Genomic DNA, 23,669 nt, shown 5'->3' with positions numbered 1-23,669 from the left:
CCAAAAGCCTCAAGTAACTGCCATCTTTTAAGGAAAAAGTCAACTACTGTGGCAAATTTATACCCAAGGCAGATCAAATTGCATGTCTACTAAGAATACGTCAAAGATGTGTGTGAAGTTTGAGTGGTTTGATGCATGTCAGCAGTTGCTGTCTCAAATAAAAAAAATAAAAAAATAAAGCTTTGAATCTGCTCCCTGTCTGGCAACTTTCAACCAAGGCACATGCCTCATGCTAGGGACCAACGTGGCATAATATAGTATTGGTGCTGTGCTACATATTTGCTGATCTCCTCTTCACAATCATCACCTTCTCATCTGGGCTCATTGTTGATATGATGCTGGAACCCTTTGGCAGAGCTGGAGCCTTTCCCAGTTAGTCACACTATCACCCATGTCACTACAATCCTATGTAGCATATAAACGGCGAGTTCTTTACTATGACTGCATATCAACTCTGATAGCAGGTCACAGACAAACATGCTGTTAAGCATAACTAATAAAATATTGTCTTTTGAGATACACTATTAAACGGCAAACATAATCCTAGACATTAACTCATTGCACTTTATAAATTTCATGACCACATGGCAATACGTAACTTACTGTTATTGTATTATGCCTATCACTATTCCATACACAGTGCAATGATCTTGTGTTACTATGGATATGATTTGTATTATTACTCTGACCTGTGTATCAATGTCTTTAGCAGACTTGGTTTGCTATTTAGTTTTTGCTTTCGAACTGGGCTTAAAATCCCACAGTTTTAATGTTTGCAGTATCCTCACAGTTTAAAGCAAGTGCCTTAATGCAGTTCCTTCTTAATGTAAATCTATTGTTTTAGTGCTTTACTTACTTGGTATGAAGGTTTTTGACCTTGCATTTGCAAATGCTGTTATAGATCTAAAAGCAGAGGAACATGTAAGTAAAATACAAAAGCCACAAATACCAAAATGTATTAATAATAACATTTTAGAACAAAACCTGAAATGCACTTACATAACTATGAATGCTCCAGCACAGTTGAAGCTGCTGAACTGTTGAAAATGCAAAAAATAGAAGTTAAGAAGCTACGTGGAGTCTTTCAAAAACTCTGGGAAACAGAATCTGTACCAGAAGATTGGAAAACAGCATAAATTCATACAACCCACAAAAACGAAATAAAACTGACCCCAACAACAATAAAGGAATCGTAGAATGCAGGTTTTCACAGCCAGTATTTTCAATATTACTGAATTTGTTTTATGGGCATTAGACCACTGTCCAAGGCACAGAATTATGTCTTGGACCACAGCCCAATGCCCATAAAATGAATATCAGCCATAATTATAGAGGAAATTCCTTCCTTCTGCTGACTTACAAAATTCTCTCATGAGCATTACAAAACAGACTGGAAAGCCAGCTGGGTTGACAGTTAGGAGAGTCCTTAGGAGGGTTTAGAAAAGGACAATCCTGTGCAGAAAAAAATTTAAATCTGGAATTTATAATGAGGTATAGAAGAACAAGAGGGAAAAAGCATTTGTACAACGTCTGCAGACTTGAAAAAACATATGATTTGACTGAAAGGCTATTAAACACCTTAAAATAGTTAAGGGGTGACATCAACTTAGACAATCATAAAAGACAGACAAAGAAATAGAAAATGCAAAATTAATTTTTTAGATGAAACCTCACAGGCTTTCAAGACCAAAATTGGTGTAAGTCAAGGAGATGGATAGTCCCCACTGCTATTCAGTTGTGCACTAGAAAAGGTAACCAGGGAATGGAGTGAAAGAACAGAAAAAGAAGGAATTTAAAAAATAAAAATTGGGAGAAAAGGGGATAATCTGAGAATTGATTGATTGGCTTTTGCATATTATCTTACCATCTTAGCTGCATCTGTAGAAGTTGCAACAAGCCAGCTTCGAAGCAAGCCATTGTGTATCTTTTGAAAAATCAGATCACGAGCATGTGTTGAAAAGTAATGCCTCCACAAAAGTTTTTTTAAACAAAACAAATGTTATTAACATTCTATGTCTTTATTCTTTACGTCTACATATTTGCAGCCCTCTTAAACTAGAGGGCTCCGAATAGTAGCACGTAACATGGAGGTGCTAAATGTAACAATGTCAGAGCATGAGAAACAGCTCACTGTAACTGAGTTTAGAATTCAAAGAGTTCATCCACACTTGGAGCATCCTCTCCTTCAGCATGACAATAGCAGACTACACATGAGCACTGTGACATCAGCAGCAAGCCGACACCTTTGGTTCACTGTCACCGCTCATCCTCAGTATAGTCCTGACTTGACTCCAACTGATTTTCATCTGTTTCCAGAACTTAAAGAACACCCTAAAGGACCTCATTTTGATAGTGATGAAGTTGTGCAAGCAGGTGTGAGGTTCTAGCTCCATAAACAAATTCAAACATTCTACAGTGACAGTATCAACAAACTGTTTCTCATTGGGAGAAATGTGTGTGCTGCCTGGGTGACTATGTTGAGAAATAAATACGTAGACATGAAAATAAATACATAGAATTTTCATAACATTTGTCTTATTTAAAAAGCTTTAAGAGCTTCCACATAAAAAAAATCAGAGGCATTACTTTGCAGCATGCCCTCGTATATGAGAGCTGCAAAGGAGGCTCCAAAACTACATGGAAACTGATTATAGAAGAACAACAAAGCTTACAAAATTTAAATTTCTAGGTGAAATAACACAACGAAATGCTTTGGTCAAAGAAGCTAACTTATCAAGGGCAAAGAAAATGGATGAGGCTTTTCAATTAACAAAAAGTCCGTGTAACAAGAGATATATTTCAATAAATGCAGAACTCTGGCACTACAACACTGTCATTATACCAGGATGCTTTTAGGCTTCAGACTGTCTTTCATTAAATACAGCCAAATAATTAGGTGAAATAGAAAAGAAGGAAATGAAAATAATTAGGAAAAGTGTAGGACTAAAATATGACAATGGGAAATGGAAATTAAGAAGCAATAAAGAAGTTTATGAAGTTATAGAACCAGTATTAGACACAATGAGGATAAGAAGAGTTGTACTCTATGGAAACCTCAAAAGGCTCCATGAAAAATGAATTATCTTTTTTCACAGACACCCAAAAATTTAAATGACATGGATCAAAGAACTTAAAGCAGACCTGAGGGCAATGTAAATAATGGAGGAAGAAAGTGGAGAAAAGTAAATAATTTCAAAGGCTTCTCCAAGGAAACACAGTGAAAAACATGTACAAAATGGACAAAACCAAGAAGAGAAAAACACAGGGAAAGAATGAAAAACCACAGAAAAGAAAAAGGAAGAAAAGAAAGAAAGAAGAAATAATAATAATAATAATAATAATAATAATAATAATAATAATAATTATTATTATTATTATTATTATTGTTATTTAGGAATAAGAGATACCATCAAATGACGTAGAGACTGAAATTAACTACATCGATGTTCAACATTCTGTGTAATTCTACTTACAAGATGCAAACAACGGAATTTTTTTAAAGCATAAGTGAGGATACTTTTAGGTTTACAGCTTATGCTGGCCTGTAAAATATCCCAACTCCTCATTTTCCTGCTTACAGACCGAAGTTACTCAATTCATTTTTTCTCTTCCTACTCCAGTCCCTTCTTTTCACAATGTCCCTTCCAAGTAACCTTCCTGTCATTATTCCCTCTTCAGTCCATTGATTACTGCATTTACATAGTGTTTCTCCACTTACTCTGTTGGTTGGTACTCATCTTTCCAGTAACTGTCCCCCTTTGCATTCAGACTTTAAATGTGAATAAAATTATGGAAAATACAAGGTTGGCCATGAATAAATCACCACTCACCTAACAGAAGACACACTGAAATTAAACAAACACACACACACACACACACACACACACACACACACACACACACACACACACACACACAAACATAAAATGTGATTCATCCATATAAACACAGTAAGAACATATGACTTGTACCGCAATACAAAGTGAAGTAACTTTTATAATCTGACACACACTTATCCATCAGACAGAAAAAATAAGAATTCCCATGTGACTCTTCTCAATTCAGGAGTATTACCTTTGAGAATCTGTGCAAATAAATTTGCATCATTTTCATCATAAAATGGTGGATATCCACAGAGTAGAATGTATGAAATTACACCTATACTCCACACATCTACAGCTTTCCCGTAGGGTTTCTGAGCCAGAACTTCAGGAGCTGAAACAAGAACAACAATTATTACAATCTACTTTTAATATGAAAAATCATATCTTTATACAAGTCCTGCTTAGAAATCAGGTTGAACTTTTTTGTAATGTAGATGGGCTTTGTGGTGTGCACATACCAACACCTATCACCACCACTAAAACTGCCACTGTTGGTACACATAGTAGTTATAATATAGTAGCACTAAGGTGGCCTTACTAAGATGTAAACAGGTTTTACATTCTATTTTTGACACTCTCATTTATGAAGTAAAGCAATGGAAACTCCAGGTAGGAATATCAATAATGTAGGGAAAGATAGATTGCTGGCCTGAGCTGCTGGAAGCGGTGGTCATGTGTGCGTGAGGTGTGCTGCTTTATATGAATGGTGTGTGTTTCTCTTTTGCTTCTGAAGGCTGTGGCTGAAAGCTTTGTGTAAGTGTCTTTTATTTAAACCGCCTCCAACTTAATATGCCTTCTTTATGGTAACTGTCATTTATAACTTAGACATAAGGATACACAAATTTTCATGTTCCTGAAACTGCAATATGTACATCCAGAAACTGATTTAACAACCTGCTGTCTTTTTGATTAACAGATTAAACCTTCAATTCTCCACATAACTTCTCATTCACCTGGTAATCATCTTTCCTATCAAGAATATGTCTCAATTTAGAACACTAACTATTTCAGTTCAGAATAATTATTATAAAACCCTTAAGAAATTACTTTAGTGGATCAGTGCTTTCTCTTTCTGGCGTTGTTCTCCTTTAATATGTAATAAATTAAGAAAACTAGTTAATATGTCAAAATGTCAGCATATTCATTAGACATTAAAGAATGGCACTGTTAAACTTGAAGAAAGGTGATAGGACAGATGCCAATAATTACAAAACTGAAACTTCCTGGCAGAGTGAAACTATGTGCCAGACCATGACTCAAACTCAGGACCTTTGCCTTTTACAGGAATGTGCTCTACCAACTGAGCTACCCAAGCATGAATCATGACCAGTCCTCACAGCTTTCCTTATGCCAGAACATCACCTCCTACCTTCCAAACTTTGTAGAAGTCCTCCTGTGAAACAGAGACATGGCTTAGCTAAAATCTGGGAGAGGGGGAGGGGGGGGGGGGGGGTTGTTGTTTCCAGAATGAAGCCTTAACGCTACAGCAGAGTGTGTGCTGATATGTAATTTCCTGGCAAGTTAAAGAGCATTTGCCCACGAAAGGCATATGTCCTGAGTTCAATTCTCAGCCTGGCACATAGTTTTAATTTGCCAGAAAGTTTCATATCACTGCACACACTGCTTCAGACTGAAGGTTTCATTCTCAGTTACAAAATTGATTTTCTGTCCCATGGGACAACAAAAAGGTTACCCCAACCCAGGATACTCACCTGCCACCCGCAACTCATGGTGATTGGTTAAGACTGAGTCCAAAGCATGTACATCTCACTCAATGGCATACCAATGTTCTCAATATGACTGAAGTTGGGGGGAGGGGCTCACAAACACCCTCATATCTGCGCATTATTCATTATACTCTCCCAACAACACAATTGGGGAGTAATGTGGTGGTGCAGGTGAACAAACAGATGTACATATTATCTATCTGCACGATTTGCTACTGAGAGAAAATAACAGGCATATCAAAGGCTCCATCTGACTCTTATAAACATGCCCCATGTAAGTTGGATGCATTACCTGAAGTGGTTTTCTATGTACTTTTATCCTGCCATCAACACCTACCAACATGTGCCAGAACTAATGAGCCCCAGGGGTGATATTTTTCCATGCCCCTAGTACCAACTGGAGGTGTCCCTTTACCTATGTTAATCTCTGTGTTCTGTATTCACTGAAGTCAGAGACAAGCTGTTATTATGTTTCTATATTACTTAAAGCAAATACCAGAATTGTCCCTCTGAAATAAACATAGCCATTTTCCTTCCTTGTCCTTCCTCAACCTGAGATTTGGCTCTGTCTCTGGTAACTTTGTCTTCAACAGGGAGTTAAACTCTAAACCATTTTTAATAAATATATTAATGGTGCAACTTTAGATGATGGTGTGTAATCTCTGAGATGGTGTGTCACATGCATCAGGCCCCTCGGGTGTGGCTGCAATCACGTGAACTGGTTCTGCATTCTTATTGCATCATGCACTTAACTTTTGTCTATGGACAGTACAAGGTCTGATGCCATCATATCCTTGAGACACACCAAACTGTTCCTTTGCCATTATGTTGTCTCTCTCTCTCTCTCTCTCTCTCTCTCTCTACTCTCTCTAACACAGCAGCTACCTGTAACTCAACTATTGAAGAATTCACTCTTTCTCTTACCAAATACTGCAATAATAAAAAAGAAACTATCACTAGCTGTTGAATTCTGTGACACATAGAAAGGAAACAACTGTATAAATCATAATACACTGCCTGGTGAAAAATGTGAAGCACCCAGAAGAGAGTAGGAAATAAAATGAAACTTCATGAGTTGGGAGGTTATGTGATGTTATTTCAGTGATTACAAAATCAAGTCAAATTTAGAAAGAACTTGGGAGTATGAGTATACTCATCTGTATGACATTGCACCTCTTCTGATCTGGATACAGGCATGAATTCAGTTGGGAACGGTGTTATAGTGTCATTGTATCCTGTCCAGAGGCAAGTGGGGACTTTTGTAACTGGTTCTTGACATCCTTGATGCTGTCGCTGGAATGGAGTTGATGCCCGAGCTAGTCCCACACTGTTCTATTGAGGACAGTTCTAGGGATCTTGCTGGCCACAGAAGTAACTCAACATGATGCAGACAGTTCATAGAGACACATGTCATGTGTGGACAACCATTGTCCTGTTGAAAAATGACACCATGATACTGTTGCATGAGATTTAACATGAGGAAGTAGGATGTCCTTGATGTAATGTTGTATCATCACAGTTCTCCCAATCACTACCAGCTATGACCTGAAGTCATAACCAATGGTGCCCAACACCATGACACTAGGAGTAACACCACTGTGCCTCTCCATCACATGGGAAGAATGTCACCACCATATTTGATGGCAACAGTCATCTTTGGTACTGAAGAACTGTGATTCATCACTGAACACAATGTGACACCATTCCCCAACAGTCCATGCTTCTGGGATGGCTGATACAGGTGTGAAGGGGTTACAGTGTTATTGGTGAACAATATAGTGATCTTGCCTTGTGACACTCAGATGTAGTTGACCAGAAACTTGACAATAAGTACACCTGTCCCCACGTTCCAATGCAGACCAACACTGGGCCACCGTCACATTCAAATGCCCCACAAATCTTGACACTGCACAATTCAACAAGCTGGCAAAATGGAGACCCGCAATGAAGCCAATTTCAAACTATCAGATGCTGATAATGCTGCCATGAGTACATGGCATCTTCACAGTGATCATTCAAATATGACGCTGCTCATGCACCTTATACAACTACTAGGTCTGGTAACACCAAACATGAATAACACTAACGCACCATAGTGGCTATTCTATCTGTCACAGAGAACTGCAACTCTAATCATATACATGGTATGTACATGTGTGAAGTTTCATTGCCATCCTACCACAACTTTTGGGTACTTAGCTTTTGTTTGCTAGATAGTGTATATTGGTAGTAAAATCAAAGTTTTATGGAATTCATGTTGTACCAAGCAACTGTTGAATATTATATTTAGCAAAGAAACTGCAGAATTTGTCTGAAGTTGAAGGTAGTGTGAGGTGGAGATGTTGGGGTGAAGATCATTGTGAAATTGCACACCATTTATTTTTGAGTCCACCACTTTTTTCTTGTACAACAGAAGCATCTATAGTTGTATATATATTGATCATTGGCGGCTGTCTATGCAGATGAAACTTGTGCTATAGTTTAGAAAGATGTGAGTAAATAATATTTTAGAAATAATTATTGACTACAGTCATGGGAACGGTTCAGTCATTAATTTAGAACAGAACAGTGTACGCATTTCTGTACAACAGTGATGACATGTATGCAGTACATGGTAAAGTGTTAGTAGGACTTGTCAATATGGTTTGAAAAGCAGCACACTGCCTAGCGAGGCACCAATGTGACCGACACACAGATTTCATCTGCATGCCGGATTAACAACAGTTGATGTTGCACACAGCCTGAGTGTGGTTTTTACTCAGTTTTACACACCTGCTGACAAGTTTCCCATGTCTGCATTACAGGAAAAATTTTAAAAAAATGATAAAACAGGAATCTAAGTTCATTCTGCTGCCCTTGCATAGTGGATGGGCAAAGATACTTCATACGAACATTAGCAGTTTTCCGATGTATTCCATTCACATAATGAGCAAGGGTGAAGGGTTTATCCATATGCCTCCAAAGGACTCTAATGTCTCTTGCATTATTCTCATGATCATTACACGATGTATACAATAGTAGCAGCAGAGTTGTCACACCATCTTCCTTCAACATACACTTTCTAAATTTATCCAACAGAATCTTGTGAGAACAGCGTTTTCTTTCTTCCAAAGATCCCCATTCAGATTCTCTGAGCAACTTTGTTAAACATCTGTATGTGGTTTACAAATCTGTTATGGTCTTAGCAGCATGCCTCTGAATTAATTTAATGTCTAGTTTCATGCTTACCTAACAGGGACTCAAGATACTGGAGCAGTACTCCTAGAATTGCTCACACTAGCTTTTTTACGGTATTTCTCTTATAGATGCAGTACAGTTTTGTCAGCATCCTTCAGCCTTGTCTGTTGCACATTCTATTTCATATCACTTCTGGCTATTACATTAAGATATATCTAAATTAAGCCTGTTACTACAGTGTAAAGGAGTTAAAGAGTTCTTAGATTCAAGTATACAAAATTCTTAAATAAGAACTTCTTCTGCAAATTCCATGCAGATAATGTGCTGGCCAGTGTATGTCTGCACAACACACACACACACACACACACACACACACACACACACACACACACACACACACACACACACACACACAAAATAAATAAATTAAAAAAAAAGGTCACACTCCACCCCGGGCCCCAGTCTATTTAAGGCTAGCCAAGGTATGTCCAACCTCAGTTCTGTATGCATATGGCTACAGCTCTTTGTGTACGTAATTGGTTCTTGCTGAATGTTACTTAAATACTGTGTTTAAGTTGTTCATGGGTCTGTGGAGTAAAGCTGTATGCAGTCTACTGGTCACGTTGCACTTGTAAGTAACTACAACAGGATATTATTAGGTTATTTCTTTTGTTATTGGCATTAGATTGTCTTTATCTACATTTAAAGGAAACTTTCATCCTTCATATCAAGTGTAAATTCTGTCCAAGTCTTTCTGCATTCCCTTACAATCATCCAACTATAATATTTTCCTGCAGACAATAGTGTCGTAAGTGAAGAATCTGAAAGTCATGCTGAATCTATCTGGTAAATTGTTAATGTCTAGTGAAAATATTAGTCAACCAGTATAACATACTGGGTGTACTGATAAAAAGAATCATCAAGCTAATGGCACATCTGTCTGATTGTAACTTGGTTATTAGTTGACAACTTGGTGATCTTCATCTGTGTGTCTGTTTGCAAGATATCCCCTGGGAATAAGGCAAACTTTGTTTCACATGAATTGTTTTAATCCATGCACATTCTTTCAGTAAAGCTTTTTTCCCATACTGGAACATCATACTTTTTGAGCTTAAAATATTCTCTATGATCCATCTGGATGTTGGAACTATTGATCTGAAATACTGTGCATTAATTCTCTTAGCTTTTTTTTAAACAAGAGCAATGTGCACACCTTTATAGTCAAACAGAAATATCTGTTATGTGAGAGATTCCTTATAAATTATGATTCTTTATAAATTCTGCTCAGACCCAGCCCCTCGTTTGCTTTGAGTTGTCTTAACTGTTTTTCTATACTAGGTTACTTATTTCAGTATCTCTCAATTTAGAATGGATGCAGCACCCAAACACTGGTATGGTTATTTTCTTCTTAGTGGAGGGTATTTCTCTTTCTGTCTTGTTTCACTCAATTTTCTGTGGTTTGCCACTTGCACCAGTGGACTCATAACCAATGTCAGAGTAGTTATTGACAGAACAATATTGTCAACTTGTGCCAAAAGTAGCTTGTGATTGTATACAATCTTTTTGGCAGTTTTTTAGACTTTTTAATTTTCATGCTACTGTATTCCTTATTCCCTGAAGTTAGCAGAGCAATGTAGAACCAGATTACCTCCATGACACACCTCACTCCCATCCTTGGATCTGCATATGCACATGTCTTAGGGCTTTTTGTTTCCTTCACTTCTCTCCCTTTGCAATACATATGTCACATTCTTTTTTCCTTCATAATATTCTCATCTATTGTAGTCTGTCTGTGTAAGCTGTATTCTGGCCTCTGTTTCTACCAGGTTGCTTGTATCTGCTTTGTAATTAGCTTACATGGAAAATGCCCTTTAAATAATGTCTTCCTTGTGGGGTGAAACCACAGCTCTAAACAATAAACACTGTTCCTAGGTTTATCAAACTATTCTCTTTTATGTTTGTTTCATTAATTCTTTCTCTGAGTTATAAGTTTGTTTCAATTACTCAATGTTGTCCTTGAATTTTCTTTTTTATGCAGTCCTATATCTATAATAGATTTCAGGTTAAAAAGCTTCTTATGTAATAATAATTAACTGGTGGCTGTGAACATGAAGCATCAAAAGGGTTTAAGATTATAATGCCTAAGACTAAGTGATGTGGTAAACCAAAGGCTCTAAGTGCTGGGTCAGTATTCAACATTTCACAATATCAGTGCATACTTACCGACATATCCAGGTGTGCCACAGGCAGTAGCCATAATTCCAGAATCCTCCATCTTTGATAGTCCAAAGTCACTTATCATGATTTTGCTGTCTTCATCTGGACTGTAGTATAGTAAATTTTCAGGCTGCAACATAACAAACTTTTTATTCTAGATATGACATAAGAGATTCTACCATAATGGAATTGTAAAGTGGATTTGAGATAATTACTTTAATATTATAGCAAACATAATACCAGTTTTTTAAAGTTATTGTAAGTTACGATGATTTGTACAATTAATGGTAGTACAGAGTCTGAATCTACATCCAGAAAATCTAAATGACTTTTTTCTGTGTTTACATCATCATCATCAGTTATTGTTTGCATCCTAATTAAAGGGTGGTAGAAAAGCCAATATTTAGTATGTTGTCAATACTGATATCACAAATGGAGCATGAGCTCAAGCGGACAGTTGGGGAAGGGACTGGGCCACAGGAAGTCTCTAAAATTGCCACTATTATATTACAAAACATAGTTGGTGCACTAGAAGATGTACCCCAAGAAATGAATTTTGCAGGAGGCACAGGGAATTGGAAGTTAGGATACCTACAAGATAATCATGAGTACATCTGTTTATATTATTAAAAGTCTTATAAATGTGAAACATTTTTGAGCTTTATAATCCAAAGGTAACCATCATATGATTATACTTAGCCTGAATCTAGCTAAATGTTCAACAATCAATGAAATTAAAATTCTATCAAACATTTGGCATTTCTATACACACAAAACTACCCATGTTCAGGAGTTGCTTCATGTTGACCTACCAGTAAGACAAACATTTGCTCTAGAATTTCTTGCATGCATGAAAGTGGACAATAAACAGTCATGAACATTCTGTGGACATATGAAGCCAGCCTCCATCTCCAAGGCCATGTCAATACACAGAACTGCAGACTACCAGCAAAGGAAAATCCACTTGCAAATCTACCAGTACCATTTCATTCTGTAAAGGTAACTGTGGTGCGGGTTGACAGCATTGTTTGTAGTAGGGCCATATTTTTTTTGAGGATATGGTTCCTGTGAGTCCCGTTTTCCATACAGTTATGGTAAATGCTATGAGAATCTTTATCAAACAATGGAAAATCCAGAATGCAATAATGAAAATATTGTGAAAAGGATAGACTGCATTTCACCATATAGTGGACAACTGAGTTGTAGACTGGCATGACAAGAATACTGCTAAACAAGTAAGCTTCAGCCAAAAGGCCTTTTTCTGTATTAAAGAACACACACCCACATTCATGCAAACACACCTCGCAGACACACATGACCACTGTCTCTGGCATCTGAAGCCAGAGTCTGGCATATGTTGTTAATGTTATGTAGACATCACCTATCATCAGTTAAGATGGCAAATAGCACAGTAAATAACAACAGAGAGACCACTGCACAAGCATTCTGAGGATTCTTTAAATGTTTGTGTAGTTGAAGACATGGACCACAGATAGACAGTAATGAGAATAGTATTTTATACAAAATTTGAGATGAAGTGTTTAAAGCCATTTGAGCAACAAAAATGGGAAGGTGGTAGGTTCTTTAGAAATAATGGTAGTTCAATAGAAATTACTAAAGCTGGAGGAAAATTTAGTCAGAAGAAATGCTGCAAAAGTGGGACAATACTTCATGACTTACCACTTTGTTGGGAATTAATAGATATTGAGGATGTTTTTGTTCTGTTTCTCAAGGGAAGTCAGTACAGACATTGAAACAAAGGTAATGACTCAGTCTACATTAATACACTGAAGAACATGCACATCAAGTCTACAGCTTCCATCATACTTCATCATGATAGTGAGAAATTCAGAACTATGGATTCCTTCTGGGAGAAGTGGAAGGAAGAGCACCAAGCTGCAGGAGTATCCCTGAATGCGCCAAGTTTATTAGACCGCGCAGTAGCCCACCACACATCTTTTCCATTTCCGAGCAAGCCGTTATCTCATGTGCACCTGCAAACCCAAACCTGAAGTCAGTAAAGCAAATGAAGAGTGAATAAGTGCTCCTCTACCAAAATGGATGGGCAGTTCATTCCCTGGGATATGCACATGGCTTGAGAGCCAAAGAAAGACAACCGAGTAGTCAGCATGATGACAATCAGTGAGAAGATCATGAATAGCAGAGACCAAAGGGTGGATAGAGTACCAGTGGTCAACAACCGGAGACCCATTTAATAAAATGGAGGGCTCTTCTAATGACTGTCAGCTCTGCTGTGAAAACACAACGTGTTTCAGACAATGAATTTTGTTCCACAGTGGAAGAGATGTGAAAGCATGTCCCGCCTGATCCACAGTTTTAGAACCATTGATGTAGAAGATGGCAGTGCCTGGGAACTCCTGAAGAACTGGATGTAACAGATGTCAAAAGATCATTGGACAACCGAGACTTTAGGATCTTGGAAGAGATCAGTCTTAATCCATGGCCTGGGCATCATCCATGATGGGTGTGTAAGAAGACGTGGGGAGCACAGTCCAGGGAGGGGAGACAGATATCTTGGCAGAGGGAAGCGAGGCGCATTCCAACCGGTAATCTCCCTGAAGACACGAATCAGGACTATGACACCCATTGTCTGTAAAGAAAATGGGATACATGGGATGACCAGAGAATTATTGCATGATGACTGCATATTGCAGACCAAGAACTGGTACCATCAAGTCTGAAGAACGACGATCCCTACTTCAGAAAGAATACTATCTATGGAACTAGTCCCAAAGGCGCCAGTGACCAGACCAATGCCACAATAGTGGATAGGGTCTAACAGTTTCAAAGCTGAAGGAGCTGCTGAGCAACCATAGTCCAGTTAGGATGAAACCAGGGCCTTGTCAATATGGACAAGAGTGGCACAATCTGCACCACATGATGTGTGGGAAAGGAAGCAGAGAACATTAAGTTTCCACAAGCAGTTTGTCTTCAAGTTATGAATATGGGGCAGCCAAGTCGGCTTTTTATCAGAAAGGAGGCTCAAGAAACGGGACTGTGTTACATTGTTCAGGTGCTGGGTAGCTAAGTAGAGCTCTGGGTCAAGATGAACTGAGGTACGACGGCAGAAATGCATTACCCTCGTTTTCGTAGGAGGCAACTGGAAAACGTGGGAAAGAGCTCATGCAGAGGCCCACCGAATGGCACCTTGGAGCTGGTGTTCAACAGAGGCTACCGAGTGGGAGCAGCACCAGCAGCAAAAATCGTCGGCATACAAGCAGTCCTCCCGGCGGGGTCAGGGATTTTCCACTTAACGATACAATACGAAATTTAATAGATACGTTCTGCATCACTCCAACAATCTAATGATTTTGAGCTTCCCATTCATCCCGTGAAAGGTTGGTGTTTTCGACTGCAATCGCGCATCCATACTACTCCTTGACTCTCAATACCTTAGCTAGCGGTCTGCAGGGAAATGTGTTGCAACACGGTAACAATTTCTGATTTTAACTTTTACTCTACCTGTCTAATTTTGATACTTACCCAAACCTTATTTTATGCAGTAACTAAAAAGGAATGCAATACAATCAAGTTTCAACCTTGAAAAATATATAAATACCTTTAAATCTCTATGTACCACGCCCTGTTCATGCATGTAGTCAACAGCTTCCAAAACTTGACGTATAAGATCCGAAGCATCTTTCTCCGTGTAAGATCCTTTCTCCACTATACGATCGAATAGCTCCCCACCAGTAACGCTGAAAGAGAGAGACAGAAAATAATCTGTTTATTAGTTGCGAAAGTGCGTGAGTCGTATGAGACACTACATCAGAATGTTCAAGCATGTATCTTTCGCAAGCATTAAAACAAAGTATTAAATGTCAATGACACTATGCAAGATCCCCTCGCTTCTAAACTGATACTGTTATTACACAGCCGCGAGTCCGTAGAGGGTGGTATATGTGACGTATAGTATAACTGGTCAGCATTTCTACCCGGAATTTGCGAGTGTGAGTCGGACCTTCCTTGATCCTCCTTGGTGGGACGTGTCGTCGGATTTCCTCCTACCTGTGCGCGGTGTAGCTCTCGTAAATGTCGTCCCGTGCAGATTCTTCATTGGCGCATTGGATGTCTCTGTCGGTGGAAGCTAATTATCTGAAATTGCTGTCGATCAACTTTGGGGTATCTATTTACTCGAAATTAACATTCAGAATGCCGTAATATCACTTTTATTCTATTAGATCACTAATGAAACACCCATGTCACAAACTACTCGTAACCGAGAGCATGGCTACCACCAAACAAGACAGGAAGAGCTCTTAACGCCGACTGTCGACTTTGGCGCGCAGTCCGTATCTCTTACTAGTTTCGTCACAGTTCTTGGATTTCCGATCAAGTTCGTACTTACTAAGATATGCATTTGTTAATGAACGGGTGTGAATTTTAACGAGGCAAAATTATGATAAACAGTTTTAAACATCCAGAGGCTCCTCCTAGTATTCATGTTGTCATAAATGACTTTAATTATTAAATACAAATAAACAAAATCGGTGACTTTGACACCAAGATGGCGGTACTTCCCGTCTTGTATATTTCCCAGGCTGACGCTTGTTGCTACGGTCCAGCGCCGAGCCCCACCCCACTACGCGCGACATATGGTCGCTTCGTCACCTAGCCAGCCAGCGTGGGAAATGCTCTCAGACACATGGCCGGATACGGACTACAGCACTTCCTAACTATCGTGAATACATCAATAAGAGACAATAATTTATTAAAACTGGTAAACATGTCTTCCTCATGTAAGAGGCACCCTACAAGTACTACAAAAGTGATTTATCCTATCTAACTACTACTATACTGAAGAAATGCATCTTGTTCCATCCGCAAAATCTAAAATTATTAGCCTATCGCACAATGGTGCAAATGTAACAATTATCCTCATTGCAATTTTCCGTAAGCTCATAAACACAACGAAAACACAGTTATTTGGAAATATATATTGTGGCACACATGGCAGTCATTGAACTTCACTGAATGGAAAGTGTCGCAACGTGAACATATTCACCAAATCCTACCAGACTGTTACTCCAGTGTTTCATTGTCCGTGGGATAATATTTTATCCCGCTGGGAGACGATACAATCATTTTGTGTTTTGAAGAACTTGGTCGGCCGCTGACGGGACCACAACTGCATTCGCTCTTGCACTGACTTCTCTGACTGAAACCGACGTCCACGCATGTCTTTCTTCAGGTCGCCAAAGACGTTATAATCACACGCTGAAATATCAGGGCTGTACAGAGAATGTTGCAGTGTTTCCCAACCATATTGCCTAGCCTTCATCCGATTGGCAGTGTGGGCGCGGGCGTCATCATATAACAGGATGTTTCCGTCGGACAGCATTCCTGAAAGTTTTGACTTTATGGCGCCTCGCAGTTTCTACAAAGTGTCCTCATAGCGCTATGCATTGACTGTGGTTCCACGCTCAAGGAATCCGACGAGCAAAGGGTCCTTGCAATCGGAGGAGGTCATCATGACCCTACAAAACCTTGAGTGAATAGCTTTGGACTTCTTTGGCGGCGGAGACGAGAGATGTTTCCACTGTTGGCTACGCCGTTTGCTGTCGGAATCCTGTCGGCTGCGCGATAACGCCCGCCTTTACACTGCCAATCGGACAAAGGCTACCCTTCAGCGATTTTCTTGGGAAACATTGCAACATCCTCCGACCAGCCCGCATCTCCCACTGTGTGATTTTCACACGTTTGGCGACCTGAAGAAATACATGAATGGACTTCTGCTTCAGTAGGACGAGGAAGTACAAGAGTGGAGCGATTGTGGATCCGTCAACGGACAACCGAATTCTTAGAAACAGGAATTCGTCGTCTCGTCCTCCAGTATAATAAATAAATGTCTTATGCATGTGGTGATTACTTTTGAATGGAACCATTTCATGATTCTGTGGTGGTGGGTGTTCGGTTTTCATTTGACTGCCTCTCGGACAATGATCGCAAAACGAGTGGAGAAGAGTTTGACTCAGCACGACAGTATGGGAAGAACAGTAGCCACCAGTCCTTCCAGAGAGACTACACCAAGCAAATATACACTACTGGCCGTTAAAATTGCTACACCACGAAGAAATGCAGATGATAAACGGGTATTCACTGGACAAATATATTGCACTGGAACTGACATGTGATTACATTTTCACGCAATTTGGGTGCGCTTGGATGGCGTGTACAGGTACAGCTGCCCATGCAGCCTCAACACGGTACCACAGTTCATCAAGAGTAGTGACTGGAGTATTGTGACGAGCCAGTTGCTCGGCCGCCATGGACCATACGTTTTCAATTGGTGAGAGTTCTGGAGAATGTGCTGGCCAGGGCAGCAGTCGAACATTTTCTGTATCCAGAAAGGCCCGTACAGGACCTGCAACATGCGGTCGTGCATTATCCTGCTGAAATGTAGGGATTCGCAGGGATCGAATGAAGGGTAGAGCCACGGGTCGTAACACATCTGAAATGTAACGTCCACTGTTCAAAGTGCCGTCAATGCGAACAAGAGGTGACCGAGACGTGTAGCCAATGGCACCCCATACCATCACGCCGGGTGATACGCCAGTATGGCGATGAAGAATACACGCTTCCAATGTGCGTTCACCGCGATGTCGCCAAACACGGATGCGACCATCACGATGCAGTAAACAGAACCTGTATTCATCCAAAAAAATGACGTTTTGCCATTCGTGCACCCACGTTCGTCGTTGAGTACACCATCACAGGCGCTCCTGTCTGTGATGCAGCGTCAAGGGTAACCGCAGCCATGGTCTCCGAGCTGATAGTCCATGCTGCTGCAAACGTCGTCGAAGTGTTCGTGCAGATGGTTGTTGTCTTGCAAACGCCCCCATCTGTTGACTCAGGGATCGAGACGTTGCTGCACGATCCGTTACAGCCATTCGGATAAGATGCCTGTTATCTCGACTGCTAATGATACGAGGCCGTTGGGATCCAGCCTGGCGTTCCGTATTACCCTCCTGAAACCACCGATTCCATATTCTGCTAACAGACATTGGATCTCGACCAACGCGAGCAGCAATGTCGCGATACGATAAACCGCAAGCGCCATAGGCTACAATCCGACCTTTATCAAAGTCGGAAACGTGATGGTACGCATTTCTCCTGCTTACACGAGGCATCACAACAACATTCCACCAGGCAACGCCGGTCAACTGCTGTTTGTATATGAGAAATCGGTTGGAAACTTTCCTCGTGTCAGCACGTTGTAGGTGTCGCCACCGGCGCCAACCTTGTGTGAATGCTCTGAAAAGCTAACAATTTGCATATCACAGCATCTTCTTCCTGTCGGTTAAATTTCGCGTCTGTAGCGCGTCATCTTCGTGGAGTAGCAATTTTAATGGCCAGTAGTGTACAATTGTTCGACCGGCTGTGATTGATTGATTGATTGATTGATTGATTGATTGATGGATGGATGGATGGATGGATGGATGGATGGATGGATGGATGGATGGATGACACGTGGAATCCGGGAAGAGGTTACAGACAGTGCGTCACCACGAATCTGCGGGAACATGTTGCAGGAAACTGGGTTGAGATCTCGACCTTTCAGACATGGTTTACCCCTGACTCTGTAATTCAGACAACAGAGACTTGCATGTTGTAGATCAGTGTCCAATTTTTTAGCTTACCTGTGTCACAATGGAAGAAGAGGAGTATTTTTGGGTCACAAATAATACACTTAACACCAACATAACCGCTGAGGGGAAAAACAGGTTTGACCAATGAGAGAATAGTATCATAACTTTATATAATTTTGTTTTTTAACTGATCGTGGGAGAGATGTTCACTTCCTGTGCCACAGTGACAATGATTCTCTAGACGCATGCCTCTCGACAACTGGAATCATGGCATGGGGAGTTATTGCGTATAACATTTGATGAGGAGAGGGTGAACACCTGCCTGTATGCGCCAAGAATGGTAAGCCCTCGTCATACCCTTCGGGACCAGGCCACCAAATGGCATACTACAGCAGAAGAATACAAACCCCACACTGCAGTTCACCCCACAATGGCCTTGAGGAATGTGTGGCTGGTTGACTGACCTGTCCGGTATCGTGATTCACCGCCCATAGAACATGTCTGGGATCGATGGAAGGATGTAACGTTTATAATAGCCTCGAGCCAGCAGTCTTCATGAACTGACACAACATTTGTTTCTGGCATGGAAAAAAATTCCTAGTGATGACATTCGGACGCTGTTTCATTCAGTGCACAATGAATACGAGTGTGTTCTTTCCTGATAATACTGAAAAATTTTTCAACATGATGAGTATACTGAGAAACGCATCCACAGAATGTTCTGGGTGAACACGTATAGAACTGCCACTTTATGGTAGTCAAACGCCCGCCCTGTTGGCCGTGCGGTCTAACGCACGGCTTTCCGGCCGGGAAGGAGCGCCTGGTCCCCGGCACGAATCCGCCCGGCGGATTTGTGTCGAGGTTCGGTGACCCGGCCAGTCTGTGGATGGTTTTTAGGCGGTTTTCCATCTGCCTCGGCGAATGCGGGCTGGTTCCCCTTATTCTGCCTCAGTTACACCATGTCGACGATTGCTGCGCAAACAAGTTCTCCACGTACGCGTACACCACCATTACTCTACCACGCAGACATAGGGGTTACACTCGTCTGGTGTGAGACGTTCCCTGGGGGCCGAACCGCACAGTAACTCTGGGTTCGGTGTGGGGCAGCAGAGAGGTGAAGTGGACTGCGGCAGTCGTCGTGGGGTTGTGGACCACTGCGGCTGCGGCGGGGACGGAGCCTCTCCGTCGTTCCTAGGTCCCCGGTTAACATACAATACAATGGTAGTCAACACGAGCGTCAGAAGTGTTTACATACGGTGGAAAAGCGGAGGTAGTACGTGTAAAACACACTTCCTTTGTCGTAGAAAATCTTCGCATAAAACTCAAATTAAAAATTTTAAAACTCCCGATACAAAAAACCTCTGAAAAGTAAAAAACAAGTATGTATATCCCCTTTAAGTTTAATATAAGTAGTAATATTTTGATCCAAGCCTCATCACGTCAGGGGGTCCCAAGTAAATTAAAAACGGGAAGTTAACAGCAGCTATCCTTTCTAGAATAGCATACTTTCATTGTTGATTGGTATAAGCCTCTTCTGTTTGGTGTCATCTCTTCCAGTCCTGCGCGTCCCGCATCCATAGCTAGTGAAGTTCTAATTACGTATTATGTAACATATGAAAACCAATCTGTCTTTAATTAGCCTAACATCGTTAAATAATAGAGTTACCTATTTATTTCAAATCATATTTTTACATAATTACATACGAACTTAGTTTCATGCACTAATCTATCTTAGGAGATCTCTGTCCTACAGTGGTTTAATGATAGCGTACTAACCCACTCTTCATTAAACCGACCGAGCGAGGTGGCGCAGTGGTCAGCACACTCGACTCGCATTTGGGAGGACGACGGTTAAAACCCACGTCCGGCTACCATGGTTTAGGTTTTCCGTGATTTTCCTAAATCGCTCCAGGTAAATGCTGGGATGGTTCCTTTCAAAGGGCACAGCCGATTTCCTTCCCCCATCCTTGACAATCCAAGCTTGTGTCCCGTCTCTAATGACCTCGATGTCAAATGGTTGAAATGGCTCTGAGCACTATGGGACTTAACATCTGAGGTCATCAGTCCCCTAGAACTCAGACCTACTTAAAACTAACTAACCTAAGGACATCACACACATCCATGCCCGAGGCAGGATTCGAACCTGCGACCGTAGCAGTCGCGCGGTTCCAGACTGAAGCGCCTAGAACCACGATGTCGATGGGACGTTAAAATCAATCTTCCTCCTCCTCCTCCTCCTCCTCCTCCTCCTCCTCCATTAAACCGTGAGCGCTTTTGGCGCGGCATGCAGCTTGTGAGCAAGTGCGTCGACCCGAACGGACAGTCTCGTGAGGACATGCTTCGACGACGGTTGTGTCCATATTGAGAATTTTACGGAGTTAATTAAGACTTAGGCTCAATATTAGATATTGTTGTTCTGATATTTACCTACGATGCCTAGGTAGCCCACATATACACTCCTGGAAATTGAAATAAGAACACCGTGAATTCATCGTCCCAGGAAGGGGAAACTTTATTGACACATTCCTGGGGTCAGATACATCACATGATCACACTGACAGAACCACAGGCACATAGACACAGGCAACAGAGCATGCACAATGTCGGCACTAGTACAGTGTATATCCACCTTTCGCAGCAATGCAGGCTGCTATTCTCCCATGGAGACGATCGTAGAGATGCTGGATGTAGTCCTGTGGAACGGCTTGCCATGCCATTTCCACCTGGCGCCTCAGTTGGACCAGCGTTCGTGCTGGACGTGCAGACCGCGTGAGACGACGCTTCATCCAGTCCCAAACATGCTCAATGGGGGACAGATCCGGAGATCTTGCTGGCCAGGGTAGTTGACTTACACCTTCTAGAGCACGTTGGGTGGCACGGGATACATGCGGACGTGCATTGTCCTGTTGGAACAGCAAGTTCCCTTGCCGGTCTAGGAATGGTAGAACGATGGGTTCGATGACGGTTTCGATGTACCGTGCACTATTCAGTGTCCCCTCGACGATCACCAGTGGTGTACGGCCAGTGTAGGAGATCGCTCCCCACACCATGATGCCGGGTGTTGGCCCTGTGTGCCTCGGTCGTATGCAGTCCTGATTGTGGCGCTCACCTGCACGGCGCCAAACACGCATACGACCATCATTGGCACCAAGGCAGAAGCGACTCTCATCGCTGAAGACGACACGTCTCCATTCGTCCCTCCATTCACGCCTGTCGCGACACCACTGGAGGCGGGCTGCACGATGTTGGGGCGTGAGTGGAAGACGGCCTAACGGTGTGCGGGACCGTAGCCCAGCTTCATGGAGACGGTTGCGAATGGTCCTCGCCGATACCCCAGGAGCAACAGTGTCCCTAATTTGCTGGGAAGTGGCGGTGCGGTCCCCTACGGCACTGCGTAGGATCCTACGGTCTTGGCGTGCATCCGTGCGTCGCTGCGGTCCGGTCCCAGGTCGACGGGCACGTGCACCTTCCGCCGACCACTGGCGACAACATCGATGTACTGTGGAGACCTCACGCCCCACATGTTGAGCAATTCGGCGGTACGTCCACCCGGCCTCCCGCATGCCCACTATACGCCCTCGCTCAAAGTCCGTCAACTGCACATACGGTTCACGTCCACGCTGTCGCGGCATGCTACCAGTGTTAAAGACTGCGATGGAGCTCCGTATGCCACGGCAAACTGGCTGACACTGACGGCGGCGGTGCACAAATGCTGCGCAGCTAGCGCCATTCGACGGCCAACACCGCGGTTCCTGGTGTGTCCGCTGTGCCGTGCGTGTGATCATTGCTTGTACAGCCCTCTCGCAGTGTCAGGAGCAAGTATGGTGGGTCTGACACACCGGTGTCAATGTGTTCTTTTTTCCATTTCCAGGAGTGTATTTAAATTTCATATTTCATCATTTTAGATGCAAGGTAAATGTACCAAAGAGTGCGCAGTCCGAAAGAGAGCGCAGCTTGTGTTCCTGACAGTTGACTAAACCGAACAGTTCGCCACTGACGTAGTTGTGTTCAGAGTGGTATCAGAAACATCTCGTAGACTTTGTGTGAAGAAATCCTGTGTTTCCGAAGTGAAACAGGTAAGAACTATAGACCAATATCCCTAACGTCGATCAGTTGTAGACTTTTGGAACACGTATTATGTTCGAATATAATGACTTTTCTGGAGACTAGAAATCTACTCTGTAGGAATCAGCATGGGATTCGAAAAAGACGATCGTGTGAAACCCAGCTCGCGCTATTCGTCCACGAGACTCAGAGGGCCATAGACACGGGTCGCCAGGTAGTTGCCGTGTTGCTTGACTTCCGCAAGGCGTTCGATACAGTTCCCCACAGTCGTTTAATGAACAAAGTAAGAGCATATGGACTATCAGACCAATTGTGTGGTTGGATTGAAGAGTTCGTAGATAACAGAACGCAGCATGTCATTCTCAATGGAGAGAAGTCTTCCGAGGTAAGAGTGATTTCAGGTGTGCCGCAGGGAAGTGTCGTAGGACCGGTGCTATTCAGAATATACATAAATGACCTTGTGGATAACATCGGAAGTTCACTGAGGGTTTTTGCGGATGACGCTGTGGTATATCGAGAGGAAGTGTAATGTGCTGCGAATACATAGAAAGAAAGATCATTTATCATTTAGCTACAATATAGCAGGTCAGCAACTCGAAGCAGTTAATTCCATAAATTATCTAGGAGTAGGCATCAGGAGTGATTTAAAATGGAATGATCATATAAAGTTGATGGTCGGTAAAGCAGATGCCAGAATGAGATTCATTGGAAGAATCTTAAGGAAATACAATCCGAAAACAAAGGAAGTAGGTTACAGTGCACTTGTTCGCCCACTGCTTGAATATTGCTTACCAGTGTGGGATCCGTACCAGATGGGTTTGACAGAAGAGAGAGAGAATATCCAACGGAGAGCAGCGCGCTAGGTTACAGGATCATTTAGTAATCGCGAAAGCGTTACGGAGATGATAGATAAACTCCAGTGGAAGACTCTGCAGGAGAAACGCTCAGTAGCACGGTACGGGCTTTTGTTGAAGTTTCGAGAACATACC

The 23,669-nt window shown here is 41.8% G+C and overlaps 1 protein-coding gene across 1 annotated transcript in view; it reads right to left on the bottom strand.

The window, feature by feature from the left end:
* Window positions 1–23,669, bottom strand: part of LOC124722708 (calcium/calmodulin-dependent protein kinase type 1-like) — a 649,848-nt gene that overhangs the window by 49,486 nt on the left and 576,693 nt on the right. Inside the window, exons 4-6 of the mRNA XM_047247845.1 lie at window positions 14,586–14,724; window positions 11,012–11,135; window positions 4,075–4,215 (exon numbers count right to left, since the gene is read on the bottom strand). Of these exons, the coding sequence (XP_047103801.1) occupies window positions 4,075–4,215; window positions 11,012–11,135; window positions 14,586–14,724 (404 nt within the window). The remainder of the gene's footprint in view (window positions 1–4,074; window positions 4,216–11,011; window positions 11,136–14,585; window positions 14,725–23,669) is intronic.

Source organism: Schistocerca piceifrons, chromosome X (assembly GCF_021461385.2).
Source record: "Schistocerca piceifrons isolate TAMUIC-IGC-003096 chromosome X, iqSchPice1.1, whole genome shotgun sequence".
Taxonomy (NCBI): Eukaryota; Metazoa; Arthropoda; class Insecta; order Orthoptera; family Acrididae; genus Schistocerca; species Schistocerca piceifrons.
The sequence above is the reverse complement of the archived record's forward strand: the minus strand, read 5'-3'. Positions and strand labels throughout refer to the sequence as shown.